This window comes from Coregonus clupeaformis, chromosome 34 (assembly GCF_020615455.1).
Source record: "Coregonus clupeaformis isolate EN_2021a chromosome 34, ASM2061545v1, whole genome shotgun sequence".
Taxonomy (NCBI): domain Eukaryota; kingdom Metazoa; phylum Chordata; class Actinopteri; order Salmoniformes; family Salmonidae; genus Coregonus; species Coregonus clupeaformis.
The window spans coordinates 31,118,234-31,137,945 of record NC_059225.1 but is presented as its reverse complement, the minus strand read 5'-3'; the positions used below and the strand labels follow the sequence as shown (position 1 = coordinate 31,137,945).

Genomic DNA, 19,712 nt, shown 5'->3' with positions numbered 1-19,712 from the left:
GTAACCCATAGGGCCATCTGTTTTCTCCAGGAGGTCTTTCATCGACTCTTTAGTTCCTCTCAAGGGAACAATCGACTTCCTTCAATTAGCAGCTAAGATCCACAGCTCTGGGACTAACATCGGTGTTACAGCTGAAATTATCTCCCTGCCACAGCCTGTGCCCCTGAAGTACTGGTCTGAACTGTGTGTGTGTGTGTGTGTGTGTGTGTGTGTGTGTGTGTGTGTGTGTGTGTGTGTGTGTGTGTGTGTGTGTGTGTGTAGATGCTGGAGCTGTGACGGCTTTAGCGGTGACACGAAGCATTCGAACCTAGCAGTGGGAATCGCGGCAGGCCACTAGGAATCCTCTGAGTGTCTGTATGCTGTGAGGCTGAAACTGCAGTGACATTTGGGGCTAGGCGAGCAGACAGACTTGCTTGTGTTGGCCTGTCTGTCTGTAGTGGGACTCTGCTTGGTCAGGCATAGGACAGGTTGTCTTGTGTTTTAACAGTTTTGGTCCCATCCCGGCTTAGAGGGAGTGGTCAGTCTTTCAGTTCTTCTTTGATCTGACAAGAACTCCCACCAATGTCATCTTCATTCAAATCACTGTCCTGTGTCCTCCCTACCTTCCTCTTCCTCTCCTGTTCCTCCTCCCTTTTCTGTCATCTTTCTACCATCCCACCATCTCTGGAGTTTGTTTTTCCATTTGATGGCTTGTTTTTCCCCCTCTGATAATAAGTGAGAATCGTGGCCCCACAACTCCACCACAGCGTATGGTTTAAGTCAGCTTCCAGACCACGTCTCGAATGCTTCAGGTCAGCTTCATTAAATGCCACTCCAAGGCCTCTCTCTCTCCTGTGCTCTGTTTTAGATGCAGGGTGTGTGTGTGTGTGTGTGTGTGCCTGCCCATTTTGACTTAAAGGAGAGAGAGAGCCAACAACAACATACAGTATATTACCCAGCACAAATAAAGCCTGAAATCATGTATGCAGTAGGACGGTGAGAGACACTGGCACTGCCGACGATAACCGAGTCCTAAAAAGGGAAATGAAGCAACAACAATGCCCTGTAAACGAACATGATCACAAGATGGAGGCCGTGTGGTATTTTGTTTACTGACACAGTAACGCTTTTCTGTTTCTTTCTTTTGTTTTCTCACTTTGTCTCCATGCTCACTTTCCCTCACCTTCCCTCTCTTTTTCCTCTCTCTATTTCCATGTCTCATTCTCTCTACATGCATTGTCATGACCCTCTCCTGAATCATTTCGACGCTCCCCCCCCACACCTCCACTGGGCGTGTCCTCCTCAAACCAGGAAGCTTATGTCATCTCAAGTCAGTTTATTATAGAGATAACTATATCCTCTGTGTTCCTCACTGTTCCTGTTTAATTTCTTCTCATTGACCACGGTCTCACCTTTTCCCCACTCACGGCTCGGGAGAGGAATCACTCGATATCACCATGACTACCCTGCCGACGGCAGCACCGGGCTGTGTGTGTGTCTCTGTGTGTGTGTGAGACACTCCTGTCAGTAAAGCTCCGCTTAAAGGTGAAGTTTCTCAAGCAGTAGGAGGAAGGGCAGTCCAGACAGCTAGCTTTCAATGTTATTAGAGCATCTGCCACCGTACCCACACAACGACTGGACCTTTATTTACACTACCACAGCTCACACACCAACAGTAAGAGAATGAGAGAGAAAGACAGACGAAGAGAGAGAGTTTCTGAATGAGAAATTCACAGACTGGGAGTACACCTGATTGCTCCATCTGCTGCATGTTGTAGTGAAATATACTGGCCACCAGGGGCACTGCAGATCATGATACAGTACAGCAGCAGCCATTAGGGGTTGAGATGAGAGGGGCATGGTGGACTTCTGTTCTGTTCTCCACCTATTAAATCTCTTCTGACACTGACAACGCCTCTGCAATAAGTTGTGTGGGTGGCACTGTGTGTGTGTGTGCAGGTGTGTGTGTAGGTGTGTGTGTGAGAGAGAGAGAGAGAGAGAGAGAGAGAGAGAGAGAGAGAGAGAGAGAGAGAGAGAGAGAGAGAGAGAGAGAGAGAGAGAGAGAGAGAGAGAGAGAGAGAGAGAGAGAGAGAGAGAGAGAGAGAGAAAAAGAGAGAGTGTGTGCGTGTGCGTTGGTTTGTGTGTGTCTTTAAACCACTTAAAACATCTGACGGATAGTTAGTGACAGATCAATATGTCTTTGACATCACAGAGTCAGGGCCACTTAAGGTCACATCATGACATCACCTCCGGCTTCTGTGGGACCGTACTCTATGCCATCCCGTAAACAAACACACACACACACACACAGACAAATACACACAAACACGCACGTACATATGCACAACGTACAGACACACAGAGACAAAGACGCATGGGCCACACACACACAAACATGCAGAGACAATCCATTCAAACATGCACACACAATCCATTCACAAAAACACACAGACAACTACTTGAGTCCTGAGAGTTGCCATAAACAGACATATCGCGATACACTCCTGGCTCCGCATGTCACCGATGTGACAGCGTTTGGCATTGCGTGGTTCGCCACAGACAGACAGACACACACGGATTTCAGGACAGGGCTGTGTGTGAGTCACTAATGTTCCAGCTGGAAGCAGGAAGCAGGAAAGAGACAACAAAGGTCACCAGTCACTGACTCAATGGGTTGGCTAGGGCTATACATACAGTAATGGTTGTGTGCCACGCTGTTGACTGCGCAGTCGGGCATCAGATTGCTACGTCATATTGTCGGGTTAGCTCATATGTTAAATGCCTATCCAGGTGTAGTGAGATCTGGCAGGCATCCGCAATGTAGTCAGCATGGAATGCGGCCATTCTGTTTGTTTGACCTCACATCCCACCGGACCACAATTAGTTGAGTCAACATTGTTTCTAGATCATTTCACCGTACCTTATCGAAACGATCATGTTCCATCAGTGTGGGAATCAGTCCTGGATGTTGGAGTCCCTAAGATGGCGCTGACGGAGAAGGGTGACATCTTACGATTTCCAACCCAACTTTGCTATTTAGTTACTTTAATCGTGTTTATCTTTACTTTTTTTGTACAGAAAGTTCATACTATTATCACATATGACCGCCAAGCACTTCTGAACATCAGATCGACAGTTACTAACCTCGATTTCGACTTTAAATACGACTTCAACTCCGACTCAGCTGTTCCACTGTTCATACCCTATTCCTTTGATCCAAGGGCCAAAACACTGCAGGTATAGACGCGGGAGACGAGGTGGAGTCCTGGTGAAATTGAGGTGGAGAGAACACCGAATGGCGCTCCCCTCCGTTCTATTGGCAAAGGTCCAGTCACTCGAGAATAAGATGGATGAGCTTCGTTCGAGTCTCCTATCAGAGAGACTTGAAAAGCTACAATACTGTGTCTTACTGAAACGTCGCTGGATGATGACACTATACACTTAGTACTCAGTGGATTCTCCATGCAGCGACAGGATCGGATGGCGGCTTCGGGGAAGTCGAATGGAGGTGGAATGTGTTTTTTCATAAATAACAACTGGTGTGCTGCTTCAGGTGTGAAGGAAATCTCGAGCTTTTGCCCAACTGATATAGAACACCTCATGGTAAGCTGCAGACCCTTTTATCTACCAAGAGAGTTCTCATCCGTTAATTATCACGGCTGTCTACATCCCTCCATAAGCCAACACCACTCTGGGACTCAAGGAACTGTATGGGGCCATAAACAAACAAGAAACCGCTCACCCAGAGGCAGTGTTTCTGGTGGGCGGAGACATTAACGAGGGGAGAATTAAAACCCTCCTACCTCACTTCTACCAACACGTCTCCTGCGCCACTAGGGGCGCAAAAATTCTAGAGCACATTTATTCTACCACCAGAAACGCATACAAGGCCCTCCCTCGTCCTCCCTTCAGAAAATCTGACCATGACTCCATTCTCCTGCTTCCTGTCTACAGACTAAAGCTCAAACAGGAAGTACCAGTGGCAGGACTTGCAGGCAATAACGGATTACAAAGGGAAACCCAGCCGTGAGTTTCCCAGCAATGCAGAAATCCCAAATGAGCTAAATGCTCGCTTCGAGGAATATAACACTGTGCCTTGCATGAACGCCCCTGTTTTTCCGGATGACTGTGTGATCTCGCTCTCCGTGGCCGATGTGAGCCAAACTTTTAAACAGGTTAACAATCACAAGGCCGCCGACGGAATACCAGGGCACATTCTCAAAGCATGCAGAGATCAGCTGGCAAGCGTATCACAGACATTTTCAATCTCTCCTTGTCCCAGTCTGTAATCCCAACACGTTTGAAGCTGACCACCACTGTCCCTGTTCCCAAGAGCTTCAAGGTAACCTGCCTAAATTACTATCTGTAATTATGAAGTGCTTTGAAAGCCTGGTCATGACACACATCAACACCATCCCAGACACCCTAGACCCACTCCAATTCGCATACCGCCCCAACAGATCCACCGATGACGCAATCGCAATTGCACTTCACACTGCCCTCTCCCACCTGGACAAGAGGGGAAACAACAATGTGAAAATGATGTTCATAGACTACAGCTCAGCGATCAACACCATAGTCCCCTCCAAGCTCATCACCAAGCTGGGGACCCTGGGACTGAACCCCTCACTCTGCAACTGGATCCTGGACTTCCTGAGGGGCCAGCCCCAGGTGGTAAGGGTAGGCAACAACACCTCTGCCACGCTGACCCTCAAGACGGGGTCCCCTTAGGATTGTGTGCTTAGTCCCCTCCTGTACTCCCTGTTCACCCACGACTGCGTGGCCACGCACGACTCCAACGCCATCATCAAGTTTGCCACGACGGTGGTAGGCCTGATCACCGATGGCGATGAGTCAGCTTACAGGGAGGAGGTCCGAGAGAAAAACCCCATCCACATCAATGATGGGGCGGTAGTGGAGCGGGTCGAGAGCTTTAAGTTCCTTGGCGTCCACATCACTAAGGAATTAACATGGTCCACACACACCCGCACAGTCGTGAAGAGGGCACGGCAGCGCCTCTTCTCCCTCAGGAGGCTGAAAAGATTTGGCATGGGCCCTCGGATCTTCAAAAAAGTTATACAGCTGCACCATTGAGAGCATATTAACTGGCTGCATCACCACTTGTTATGGAAAATGCACCGCCCTTGACTGCAAAGCCCTACAGAAGGTGGTTCGGACAGCCCAGTACATCACTGGGGCCGATCTCCCTGCCATCCAGGACCGCTATATTAGGCTGTGTCAGAGGAAGGCCCGAAAAATTGCCAAAGACTCCAGCCACCCAAACCATAGACTCCAGCCACACCAGTTGCCGCACCAGTTGTATTCGGCGCATGTGACAAATAAAATGTGATTTGAGTTGTAATGATTGGGGAACGTTATCTTGTGGTTCTGTGAATATTATCACGTTGTTCTACATAAACATTTACTGTGCGCCACTACCCCAGGAATGCTATCTTGCTTGTGCTGTAAAACGCTATCATGCATGCGGCACTGTTATCTTGCTGTTGTTGGAACCTTATAGTAGTTTGCGAGTGTGGGTGAATTAAAGCTAGATAGCATTAAGTAGAGTTTGTTATTTTCAATGTGTGGTGCTGGCTCTGTTTGACAATTCTCAGGCCACACTGAGGCTAGAGAGCAAAGACCTCTAGGACACACGTTTTCTCTCATTCTCTAAATCAGAAAGTGGGATTTTTAGAGGTGACAAGAGCTGGCTGTTTCTTAGGCTGTGTTTAGACAGGCAGTCCAATTCTGATCATTTTTTCACTAATTGGTCTTTTGACTAATCAGATAAGCTTTGAAGAAGATCGGATGCGAAAAGATACACAGCCAAAGTCAGAGCTGGGATGCATCCCAAATGTCACCATATTTCCTATATACTGTAGTGCACTATAGAACAAAGCCCCATACGGAATAGCCATTTGGGACTCGAGCAGGATAACATGATGTGCTCTCTTTGACAGTGTGTTGATTGCTTAGTGAACGTATTGCTTGAGTCAAATGTGTTCAATTTCCGAGAAAGCAATTCCGTAGCTGTCACATAGTATGTACAAACACGGCTCAAACGTTTTCACATCTTTTGATAAATAATGAAAAAATATACCTTGGTGAGAATTGGTAAACATAGATATTTTCAAATATAGCCTATTCTCCATAGATGGGCAGGTCTAAGATGAGTGTGTAAGTCTAGGGTGACAGGTCTAGGGTTGAGTGTGTAGAATAGTAGGGTATGTGGTTGGAGGGAGTCCCTGACATATTGCATGTGACTCCCTTCACCTCCTCTCCAATGCTTTGGGTTATACATGGCCCATTGTGTGGCTACTCCTCCAATCCTTTATCGATGTTTAAAACAAGCACACACGTATGCACGAACGGACGCACACACTCACACAGGCAAGCAGAAACAGAAGCGCGCACACACACACACATGTGCACGCACGCATGCACACACACACAAACACACACAGGTCATTGAGGCCACATCCATCAAAGAAGTCCAGCAGTAGTCTGCTTGTAGGTCACACAGGTACAGATCTCACCTTCACTGCATACGACAGACTTGAAAGGTACAAATACCTCACATTTAAGTTCCAGACATGTTGGAGTGAAGGTCACACATCATTCTCAAGGGGAAGTGATGCAGTTAAAGTGATAGTTCACCAAAATTACAAAACAACATATTGGTTTCGTTTCCTGTAAGCAGTTTATGGATAAGGTAAGACGGCAATCGATGCTTAGGTTTAGTTTACCTGGCCACTGTTTCCAAATGCTCACTTTTTCGCATTTTTATCCAAAAACCAGTAATCGAAGTCTTGTTCTGCTTACAGGGTACGGACACCAATATGTCATTTTGTAATTTGGGTGAACTATCCCTTTAAAATGGCAATGGAGTTAAAACCTAACCTTCATTCACCTGTGATTTTCAATTGGACGGAAAGTGATCTATTACTTTCAAATCCTATCTGCTCTTTTTCGAAGCGTTTGACTTTTCCTTTGTCAAAGGCTCCTCAACTCAAATATTTTTTTTTTCTGATGATTCGAGGTATAGTTCGTTATGTCAATAACATGTGCCTTCACAATGTGGCTTCACACAATGTGGGCTCAGATGAATACAAAATGTCATCATCCAGTATTTCTACAGCGCCATGGCCTTGACCCATTATGGGTACATCTTTACAATCTCTACCCTTTCAATCTAATATACGAGGAAGAGGAGGAGGAGGTGGAGGAGGGGGAGGGGAGCGCACTCAGAATGGTGAGGAGGACATTCTCAGGGACAACACACATGGCTGCACAAACACGCACGCACACACGTGTCAGCACGCACGCGTCAGTACGGTGGGATGCAGACTCTCAGGCAGTATAATCTGTTCAGCTCATCTGAAATGGGAGCCCAGCGGCAGCTAGCAGCTAATCCTATTTTCTGCCTGTGTGATGTAAGAGTGGCAGTGAGTGGAGAGGAGGACAGTAGAGGAGACGGGGAGAGTAGAGGAGAGGGGGAGAGGTGGAAGGGGAGGGGAGGGGATGGGATCAGAGGGGGACAGCTGGAAAGCAGATTGGCAGACAGTGGAGCTGATTGGACCAACAGCCACCAGTCAGGTAGACAAACAGTCACCAGTACTGGAGCTTTGACACTCCTAATGCTTCAAATAGTGATATAACTGCTATGACTAGCAGCTGTTTCAGTAGGCTGGCTAAGGAAATACAGTGGCCCTATAACTGCTATAAGTAGACCTTATGGCCATGTTGGACACTTTTGACAATACCAGCCTGTTCCACATCAGCATTGGAAGTCAGGGGGGTGTACCCTTCTGTTCAATCAACACATCCCTTTAAAGGGGCAATCTGGGATTTTTTTTACTTTTAAATTGATGATATAGAGAGCTATTAATTATCGAAGAATATCACTTTTAAAAGCCCCATCCCACCGCTGTTGATGTTTGAATTCCAGATTACCCCTTTAACCCACGGTAATATTCCCTAACTCTATACAATCCAAGCGGTCAGGCTGATGGAGGGAGAGGGAGACAACGGTCTCTGGATGCTGAGAGGATGAGGGCAGATAAAACGTGTCTCCACTGTTCCCACAGCAGGAACTAATCATTCAGAGACCAAAGTGGCCCGGGCCACTGAGGGGATTACGACCCAGCCAGCAGAGCAGCTGCCGCCCCATCACCACCACCCCACCCAGGCCTAGCAGCATGGCCACTCTGCTCTCTCCCATTAGGCTTACTGAGCAGCAGCCTTAACGCTAGCTGTCTGCTAATATTACACAAGGATTACCCCTCTCAAACCTCAGGGATTAGGACCGTCTACTGTATCCAGGAGGCTGCCCAGTGTTGGATGATGAGTGTGTTTGTGTATGAAAGAGAGATGACGTGTGTGGGGGAAGGGGGGTGGGGGAGTGAGTGTGTGTGTGTGGGGGGTTGGGGGGTACGAAAAATAGATAATGTGTGTGTGCGTACGAACGAGAGATAATGTGTGTGTATGTGTGTGTGACAGTGTGTGTTAGAGCAAAAGCGTGGGTGTGTATATCTAATGGCCATTGTTTCTGTTTTTCACCATGTGACTGAGTGTGGTTATCTCTACTGTATGTATGAGAGTGGAAATGTGACCTGAGACCTTTTGCCCCCTGTAGCTGACTTACTGACTGAGAGCCATTAATACGCATTAACCAACATAGCACACAAAATGGGCCAGGCAGTAGGTTAGAGAGGGGCCATATAGAAGTCCAGAGAGATAAATAAAAAAAGTATATATATTTTTTGATACATGGCAAAAAGAAGGACCAGGAAGCACTGCAAAATGTAGAATGAAGGTGCGCTTTGGTTACTTGGTCATTAAATTAAGCTGGACCAAGGTACTCTTCATATAATTAAAATGCTTTTTTTATGGTGGAATGTTCCATAGATATTTTAAACTCCAGAGATATGACACTGTTCTGTACAAGAAGACAGAGAGAGGGAGAGAGTTTGCTTTGGACTGATGCAGTCATGAAAGGCCACGAGGAGACTTTTACATGTACCTGGTAGATCAGAGATGCCTCCTCTCTCCACTATGTGATTCCTGTAGAGCGTCTTCAGAACCTTGGCACTGCCGAACCTCTTGAAGCGGCTCTTCACGTTGTTATAGTACCATTCTAGAGACTGGGTCCTCAATATCCTGGAGAAGAAAAAGAGAGAGAGAGAGAGAGAGAGAGAGAGAGAGAGAGAGAAGAGAGAGAGAGAGCGAAGAGAGAGAGAGAGAGAGAGCGAAGGGAGAGAGCGAGAGAGCGAAGGGAGCGAGAGAGCGAAGGGAGAGAGCGAGAGAGCGAAGGAGAGAGCGAGAGAGAGAGAGAGAAGAGAGCGAAGGGAGAGAGAGAGAGCGAAGGGAGAGAGAGAGAGAGTGAAGGGAGAGAGAGAGAGAGAGAGAGAGCGAAGGGAGAGAGAGAGAGCGAAGGGAGAGAGAGAGAGAGCGAAGGGAGAGAGAGAGCGAAGGGAGAGAGGGAGAGAGAGAGCGAAGGGAGAGAGAGAGAGAGAGAGCGAAGGGAGAGAGGGAGAGAGAGAGCGAAGGGAGAGAGGGAGAGAGAGAGCGAAGGGAGAGAGAGAGAGAGAGAGCGAAGGGAGAGAGAGAGAGAGAGAGAGAGAGAGAGAGTCAGAGGTGAAATTAAACATGGCACAGAGTAAAGAGGATGGAGAAAAAAACAAAGGAACCGAGGAAAACTTCTAATCACGGCAGAGTCTAACTTTGGCACAGCGTCAAGAAATCCATGTAAAAACTCTGTTTAATTTTATGTCTCTGTATTACTGTGGCAGAGCGAGAACTACCGCTTATCTCTTTCAGACAACGCTCTGGGAAACAAACTCTTTCCCTTGTGAACAGAGGTCAGTGAGAGAGAGCTGGCTTCTGTCCTGTTCCCCATCTATGGGCTGCATCACAAATGGCACCCTTTTTTCCAACTTAGTGCAATAAGGAAACCCATCAGAGTGGGCTGGTGGGAGGAGCTATAGGAGGACGTGCTCATTGTAATGGCTGGAATTACAGTAAATAAATGGAACGGTATCAATCACATCAAACATATGGAAACCGCATGTTTGACTTCGTTCCATTTATTCCATTCCAGCCATTACAATGAGCCCCTCCTCCTATAGCTCCTCCCACCAGCCTCCTCTGAAACCCATAGGGCTCTGGTCAAAAGTAGCGCATTATATAGGGTATAGGATGCCATTTGAGATGCAGCCCATGGTGTTATGCCACCACGACTGGCATTGTAATCACTGAGCCGTGTAAGTAGTCAAGCAGTCAACAGTCCCATTCACAGCCCCTCTCCAGCACTTTTATGCGAATACTTGCCTTGTTAATCCGATGATCCAATGCCATTGGAGAGTATTGTGTGTGTGTGTACAGTTAATTCAGAAAGTATTCAGACCCCTTGACTTTTTCCACATTTTGTTACGTTACAGCTTTATTCTAAAATGGATTAAATAGTTTTTTCAAAAATTCGAAAAACCTGTTTTTGTTTTGTCATTATGGGGTATTGTGTGTAGATTGATGAGGGGGGGAAAAACTATTTAATCCATTTTAGAATAAGGCTGTAACGTAACAAAATGTGGAAAAAGTAAAGGGGTCTGAATACTTTCCGAATGCACTATATGTGTTCTGTATTGACTGTGCGTGAATGTGTATTGTGTGTGTGTGTATTGTGTGTGTGTGTATTGTGTGTGTGTGTATTGTGTGTTTGTATGTTTGATTGGATGGCCCATCCTTTTCCCTATGGCTTGGTGTGGATCTGAAGGGTGCTAGCTGCTCATACCAGACCAGACTGCTGTGGTCTGTGTGTTATGTAACCAGTCATTTACGCTGGAGTGTGTTCTGGTTTACGAAACATGAGAAAAGCGCTCGCCTTGCGCCAATGTTGCATCGGATTGCGTGAATCTCTGCCAACTTCCGTGTTTAATCTCTCCCAAACCGCCGCCCGCCCTATTTCTTTCACACCACAGAAAAACCCTTGTCACATACTGTTCACGTAATGATGGACAAAACGTACTCACACGTGTGCGCACACACACACACTACATACACTGAGTGCCTAATCTGTTTTTTCATTCTATATCAGGTTTTTTTCTGCATAGAAAAGTATTGGGTGGGCTACCTATGTGTTTTTTCGTGTCGCCCATGGCCATGCCCTAGCCACACCCACCACCTAAGCACCATTTTGATCCAGAAAAAAAACTGTATATAGGTTATATATATACAGTGGGGAAAAAAAGTATTTAGTCAGCCACCAATTGTGCAAGTTCTCCCACTTAAAAAAGATGAGAGAGGCCTGTAATTTTCATCATAGGTACACGTCAACTATGACAGACAAAATGAGAAAAAATAATCCAGAAAATCACATTGTAGGATTTTTAATGAATTTATTTGCAAATTATGGTGGAAAATAAGTATTTGGTCAATAACAAAAGTTTCTCAATACTTTGTTATATACCCTTTGTTGGCAATGACACAGGTCAAACGTTTTCTGTAAGTCTTCACAAGGTTTTCACATACTGTTGCTGGTATTTTGGCCCATTCCTCCATGCAGATATCCTCTAGAGCAGTGATGTTTTGGGGCTGTCGCTGGGCAACACAGACTTTCAACTCCCTCCAAAGATTTTCTATGGGGTTGAGATCTGGAGACTGGCTAGGCCACTCCAGGACCTTGAAATGCTTCTTACGAAGCCACTCCTTCGTTGCCCAGGCGGTGTGTTTGGGATCATTGTCATACTGAAAGACCCAGCCACGTTTCATCTTCAATGCCCTTGCTGATGGAAGGAGGTTTTCACTTAAAATCTCACGATACATGGCCCCATTCATTCTTTCCTTTACACGGATCAGTCGTCCTGGTCCCTTTGCAGAAAAACAGCCCCAAAGCATGATGTTTCCACCCCCATGCTTCACAGTAGGTATGGTGTTCTTTGAATGCAACTCAGCATTCTTTGTCCTCCAAACACGACGAGTTGAGTTTTTACCAAAAAGTTATATTTTTGTTTCATCTGACCATATGACATTCTCCCAATCCTCTTCTGGATCATCCAAATGCACTCTAGCAAACTTCAGACGGGCCTGGACATGTACTGGCTTAAGCAGGGGGACACGTCTGGCACTGCAGCATTTGAGTCCCTGGCGGCGTAGTGTGTTACTGATGGTAGGCTTTGTTACTTTGGTCCCAGCTCTCTGCAGGTCATTCACTAGGTCCCCCGTGTGGTTCTGGGATTTTTGCTCACCGTTCTTGTGATCATTTTGACCCCACGGGGTGAGATCTTGCGTGGAGCCCCAGATCGTGGGAGATTATCAGTGGTCTTGTATGTCTTCCATTTCCTAATAATTGCTCCCACAGTTGATTTCTTCAAACCAAGCTGCTTACCTATTGCAGATTCAGTCTTCCCAGCCTGGTGCAGGTCTACAATTTTGTTTCTGGTGTCCTTTGACAGCTCTTTGGTCTTGGCCATAGTGGAGTTTGGAGTGTGACTGTTTGAGGTTGTGGACAGGTGTCTTTTATACTGATAACAAGTTCAAACAGGTGCCATTAATACAGGTAACGAGTGGAGGACAGAGGAGCCTCTTAAAGAAGAAGTTACAGGTCTGTGAGAGCCAGAAATCTTGCTTGTTTGTAGGTGACCAAATACTTATTTTCCACCATAATTTGCAAATAAATTCATAAAAAATCCTACAATGTGATTTTCTGGAGAAAAAAAATCTCAATTTGTCTGTAATAGTTGACGTGTACCTATGATGAAAATTACAGGCCTCTCTCATCTTTTTAAGTGGGAGAACTTGCACAATTGGTGGCTGACTAAATACTTTTTTTTCCCCACTGTATATATATATATATATATATATATATATATATATATATATATATATATATATATATATATATATATATATCCCTCACTGCCCTGATGGAAGTCAGAGTGTGTGTGTGTGTGTGTGACAGGTAGCAGTATGTGTGTCTCTCTATGCCAGCATGAGACAAACCAGATACATACAGTATATAGACACTGCTAATAGAGGATCCTGAGTGCCTCTGAAGGTCCTTTGTTTTGTAGACTTTCATCCCTCCCTCCATCCCTCTGTTCTCTGTGGTTTTATTACCCTCCTCTCCCTTTATCTGCTGGCCTGCCTAACGCGCGGGCCTCCTTAATTCACGCCTGGGGTCATCCAGGTTACAATAATGGCTGCCGGGAAAGAGCAGAGCGCCCAACTGAAAAGGCCCGGCTGGTTTTTATCTCTGGCTACTTGCTTCTCACTGCCGCCGCACAGCCAAACAGGAAATAAATGAACTCAGAATAGCAACTGAAGAGAAACAGGGGAGAAATACAAATGGTTTCTGTGTGATAAGGCTTAACGTGACACAGAGGGTGAACTGGGACCCAGAGGTATACACTGAGTGTACGAAACACTTGAGTACACAACACATGAAGGACATCTGCTTTTTCCATGACATAGACTGACCATGTGAAAGCTAAGATCCCTTATTGAGGTCACCTGTTAAATCCACTTCAATTAGTGTAGATGAAGGGGAGGAGACGGGTTGAAGAAGGATTTTTAAGCCTTGAGACAATTGAGACATACACTACATGACCAAAAGTATGTGGACATCTGATTGTCGAACATCTCATTCCAAAATCATGGGCATTAATATGGAGTTGGTCCCCATTTGCTGCTATAACAGCCTCCACTCTTCTGGGAAGGCTTTCCACTAGATGTTGGAACATTGCTGCAGGCACTTGCTTCCATTCAGCCACAAGAGCATTAATGAGGTTGGGCACTGATGTTGGGTACTGATGTTGGGAGATTAGGCCTGGCTAGCAGTTGGCGTTCCAATTCATCCCAAAGGTGTTCGATGGGGTTGAGGTCAGGGCATCTTTGCAGGCCAGTCAAGTTCTTCCACACCGATCTTGACAAACAATTTCTGTATGGACCTCACTTTGTGCATGGGGGCATTGTCTGGGCTCCCGAGTGGCGCAGCGGTCTAAGGCACTGCATCTCAGTGCTTGAGGCGTCACTACAGACCCCCTGGTTCGATTCCAGGCTGTATCACAACCGGCCGTGATTGGGAGTCCCATAGGGCAGCGCACAATTGGCCCAGCGTCATCCGGGTTTGGCCGGTGTAGGCCGTCATTGTAAATAAGAATTTGTTCTTAACTGACTTGCCTTGTTAAATAAAGGTAAAAAAAAATAAAAATAAAAAAAACAAACAAGCACAGAATCGTCTAGAATGTCATTGTATGCAGTAGCGTTAAGATTTCCCTTCACTGGAACTAAGAAGCCTAGCCCGAACCTTGAAAAACAGCCCCAGACCATTATTCCCCCTCCACCAAACTTTACAGTTGGCACTATGTATTGGGGCAGGTAGTGTTCTCCTGGCATCCGCCAAACCCAGATTCATCCGTCATAATGCCAGATGGTGAAGCGTGATTCATCACTCCAGAGAACGGGTTTCCACTGCTCCAGAGTCTAATGGCGGCGAGCTTTACACCACTCCAGCCGACGCTTGGCATTGCGCATGGTGATATAAGGCTTGTGTGCAGCTGCTCGTCCATGGAAATCCATTTCATGAAGCACCCGACAAGCGTTGCTTCCAGAGGCAGTTTGGAACTCGGTGAGTGTTGCAACCGAGGACAGACGATTTTTAAGTGCTACGTGCTTCAGCACTTGGCGGCCCCGTTCTGTGAGCTTGTGTGGCCCACCACTTCGCGGCTGAGCCGTGACGTTTCCACTTCACAATAACAGCACTTACAGTTGACCGGGGCAGCTCTAGCAGGGCAAACATTTGACAAACAGACTTGTTGGAAAGGGGGCATCCTATGACGGTGCCACGTTGAAAGTCACTGAGCTCTTCAGTAAGGCCATTCTACTGCCAATGTTTGTCTATGGAGATTGCATGGCTGTGTGCTCGATTTTATACACCTGTCAGCAACGGGTGTGGCTGAAATACCCAAATCCACTAATTTGAAGGGATGTCCACATAGTTTTGTATCCAATTATTTGGAAAGTATTCAGACCCCTTGACTTTTTCCACGTCTTGCTATGTTAAAGCCTTATTCTAAAATGGATTAAATCAAATGTTTTCCTCATCAATCGACACACAATACCCCATAATGACAAAGCGAAAACATGAATTTTAGAAATGTTTGCAAATGTATTACAAATAAAAAAACAGAAATACCTTATTTACATACTGTAAGTATTCAGACCCTTTGCTATGAGACTCGAAATTGAGCTCAGGTGCATCCTGTTTCCATTGCTCATCCCTGAGATGTTTCTACAACTTGATTGGAGTCCACCTGTGGTAAATTGATTGGACATGATTTGGAAAGGCACACACTTGTCTATATAAGGTTCAACAGTTGACAGTGCATGTCAGAGCAAAAACCAAGCCGAGGTCAAAGGAATTGTCCGTAGAGCTCCGAGACAGGATTGTGTCGAGGCACAGATCTGGGGAAGGGTACCAAAACATGTCTGCAGCATTAAAGGTCCCCAGGAACACAGTGGCCTCCATCATTCTTAAATGGAAGATGTTTGGAACCACCAAGGTTTTTCCTAGAGCTGGCCGCCTGACCAAACTGAGCAATCGGGGGAGAAGGGCCTTAGTCAGGGAGGTGAGGTGACCAAAAACCCGATGGTCACTCTGACAGAGCTCCAGAGTTCCTCTGTGGAGAATGGGAGAACCTTCCAGAAGGACAACCATGTCTGCAGCACTCCACCAATCAGGCCTTTATGGTAGAGTGGCCTGACGGAAGCCACTCCTCAGTAAAAGGCACATGACAGCCCGCTTGGAGTTTTCCAAAAGGCACCTAAAGGACTCTCAGACCATGAGAAACAAGATTCTCTGGTTTGATGAAACCAAGATTGAACTCTTTGGCCTGAATGCCAAGTGTCACATCTGGAGGAAACCTGGCACCATATCTACAGTGAAGCATGGTGGTGGCAGCATCATGCTGTGGTGATGTTTTTCAGCTGCAGGGACTGGGAGACTAGTCAGGATCAAGGGAAAGATGAACGGAGCAAAGTACAGAGAGATCCTTGATGAAAACCTGCTCCAGAGCACTCAGGACCTCAGACTGGGGCGAAAGTTCACCTTCCAACAGGACAACGACCCTAAGCACACAGCCAAGACAATGCAGGAGTTGCTTCGGGACAAGTCTCTGAATGTCCTTGAGTGGCCCAGCCAGAGCCCGGACTTGAACACAATCGAACATCTCTGGAGAGACCTGAAAATAGCTGTGCAGCGACACTCCCCATCCAAACTGCTAGAGCTTGAGAGGATATGCAGAGAAGAATGGGAGAAACTCCCCAAATACAGGTGTGCCAAGCTTGTAGCTTCATACCCAAGAAGACTAGAGGCTGTAATCGCTGCCAAAGGTGCTTCAACAAAGTACTGAGTAAAGGGTCTGAATACTTATGTAAATGTGATATTTCAGTTCTTTATTTTTAATACATTTGCAAAAATTTATAAAAACCTGTTTTCACTTTGTCATTATGGGATATTGCATGTAGATTGATGATGGGAAAAAACGATTGAATCCATTTTAGAATAAGGCTGTAATGTAACGAAATGTGGAAAAATTCAAGGGGTCTGAATACTTTCCGAATGCACTGTAAATAGTGTAGATTTTGTATGTGTGCCATTCAGAGAGTGAATGGGCAAGACAAAATATTTAATTGCCTTTGAATGGGGTATGGTAGTAGGTGCCAGGTGCACCGGTTTGTGTCAAGAAATGCAATGCTGCTGGGTTTTTCACGCTCAACAGTTTCCAGTGTGTATCAAGAATGGTCCACCACCCAAAGGAAATCCAGCCAACTTGACACAACTGTGTGAAGCATTGGAGTCAACATGGGCCAGCATCCATGTGGAACGCTTTCGACACCTTTTAGAGTCCATGCCCCGACGAATAGAGGCTGTTCTAACAGCAAAATGGGGTGCGGAGTGCAACTGAATATCAGGAAGGTGTTCCTAATGTTTGGTATACTCAGTGTAGAGTTTGCCAAGCCAAATCCCAAATCTCCAGGCGGCTACAACGTAAGGACATTTCACCTCGTTAGTGAAATATATGTGAATCAGTAATTGTTGCTTAAACAGGAGTTTGAGACCTCATTTGTCACGTCACTGTATGTGGTGACACTGGACTAGACGGCCAATGCTATCAGATCCAGGTGCATGCATATTTCAGTTCTGCATCAGTGGGCTCAACTAGCAGCAGAGCAGCCCTCCTCTCCCTGCGCCTTTAGACGAGTAGTGAAACAGATGGGGAGAGTGTACAGTTCAGGTTCTCCTCCTCCCCTACAGGCTATTCAAATGTTAAGACTATACACTAAACTAACCCTCTCAAATTAAGTTATATCATGTCAGTACACTAACCTCTTCAAATGAAGTCAGTACACAAACCTTGCCAAATGAAGCCAGTACACTAAACCTTCCCAAATGAAGTCAGTACACTAAACCTTCCCAAATGAAGTCAGTACACTAAACCTTCCCAAATGAAGTCAGTACACTAACCTCTTCAAATGAAGTCAGTACACTAAACCTCCCACATGAAGTCGGCTCTACTGTTTTCATGTATTTTAGGAGAGTGATTTATGAAACATGACATCCTGTCTCGTGGGTTTATCCGATATGAGGAAGAGTCATAAGTTAGAATTTCAGAGAGTGGAGTGGATAAGGGAAGGAGGTTTCGGTCGGCAGCCCCACTGCTGCAGCACAGTTACTCTGTGCGCATCCATATTCCGTAATGAGGTTAGGAGAATCCCGACGTTCCAGGCTCACATGAATAAGGGAGCGGGATTCCTCAGGAGTGTCTCTTCGTGCAACCCCCAGCCTTGGAGCTAGGGAGGGAACAAGCTTTCCTCCCCCTTCCTCGCTCTCTCCCCTCCGATCAATTTGCACATCTAAATGCGATCTATATAAAATATGGATGTGAAAGAAAAAAGTGTAGAAAAAAAGCCTCCGTGTTGCTCTGCCAAGCGTCCCCTGGCAAAGGGAACTATTACCATAATTGACTTTCTGAGACTTGTAATGAATTGGCGTGGTTTCTGTCGAGGGTGTGGAGCAGGGAGAGGGGAGGCGAGGGGCGTGGGTGGGTAAAAGCTGCGCTTCTTTAACATCAAAGATCAAATCTCTGCTCTAACAGAAGATCTCTCTATTTAATGAAACAAAATAAGATGTGGTGGTGAAATGAAGCAGTTCTGTGTTTTATGATTAGTGTAGGGGTTTTAAAGTTTGAGGAGGAGATCATCTCATGTTTTTTACATCTTAATGAGTCTGCTGTGAAATGTTTGAAGTGTTCGTGGGATCTGACCATTTCATTCCATGGAGACTTCACTGTAAGAATGTGTAAAGCGTCACGGAAGGTTCAAGTTATGTGTCAAATAATTTTTTTTTCCCTGTCTGCGGAAAAGCAAGAAAAAAAAAAGTTTAAAAAAGAGGAATTTCTGAAGTTCTCTCTATTTTTACAGAAAACGTCACAAGAAATGTTACACAGACAGCCAAACGTTTGGGTGGAAATGGAATTCAATAAAACCAATTCGATTTACAACCACAAGAACATACAATTGAACAGACATATTTTTACTATATTTTAATCATAACCAGACAGTTATAAGCACGGCACAACAGAAAAGGTCAAACGGTCACCATCAGACTATTTATAGTGTTTGTGTGTGTGTGTGTGTGTGTGTGTGTGTGTGTGTGTGTGTGTGTGTGTATGCGTGCGTCCGTACATCTGTATTAAGAGACACAGACAAGGGGTGAGTCCATCACTAACCACTGGTTATGAAGCAGTATGAGCCACTCCGTGTCTGAATGGAAACCACATAGACGCTGACAGACGATCGGTAGCTCAACCTCATCCCTAAGAAAGGAATGCATGCGAAGCCATCACAAGCAGTGGCATGGCCTATTTTAAGGGCCATCACATTTAGGGCAACCTTAGATCCAATCTAACTCAAATAAAGCATGGTGAAGAGGTGGATGAGAGCAGTCAGACTGGAACAGCACTGAGCCCCTCTAGCATGTGACCTATGTGTGTGTGTATGTATGTGTGTGAGTGTATGTGTGTCTGTATACATGGGCACGCATGCGCGCGAACACAACCCCCCCCCCCCCCGGCCAGTTTAGAGGGTACAGGGTGTTCTGTCTTCCTCATTTAACTCACTCGTGTCTTAAAAAGTCTAAATATAGGAGCAGCACATTCTCACTTCTGCTCAGGCACCGCTAGGCAATTCTCTCACCAAAACTCTCATCTTCTCTCCCTCCTTCCTTCCCTCTCTCCTCCCCCTCTCCCTCTCCCTAGACCCCCTAGCACTGCAAATGGCCATGGCAGCCACTGAGAGAGCCCAGGGGTGGCATCCCAAATGGCACCCTGTTCCCTATATAGTGCACTACTTTTCACCTGGGTCCACAGGGCTCTGGTCAAAAGGAGTGCAGTATGTAGGGAATAGGGTGCTATTTGGAATGCATCCCGGGACAGACTGTTCATATTGGGCCCAGTCTGAACTTTAGATGGAGGCAGGTAAAATGAAATGAGAGAGAGACGAGAAGAGGGAAATAGGAATGGGATGACGGAAGACAAAGTATCAATCACAGTTGGTCTGGGAGAGGCTGGACACTGTATGAGATTGTGAGAGCGGTGTCTGTATTTAGGGTGTGTGTATACACTTACATGCCTGTGTGTGTGCGTGCGTAGCTAGCATCCGACGAAGCAAGCGGCGCA

General features: G+C 46.0%; 1 protein-coding gene across 1 annotated transcript in view; it reads right to left on the bottom strand.

Annotated features, from left to right (window-relative positions):
• LOC121550007 (rab effector MyRIP) overlaps nucleotides 1-19,712 on the bottom strand; it is a 66,511-nt gene that overhangs the window by 22,375 nt on the left and 24,424 nt on the right. Inside the window, exon 2 of the mRNA XM_045210548.1 lies at nucleotides 9,002-9,138. Coding sequence (XP_045066483.1) covers nucleotides 9,002-9,138 — 137 coding nt within the window. The remainder of the gene's footprint in view (nucleotides 1-9,001; nucleotides 9,139-19,712) is intronic.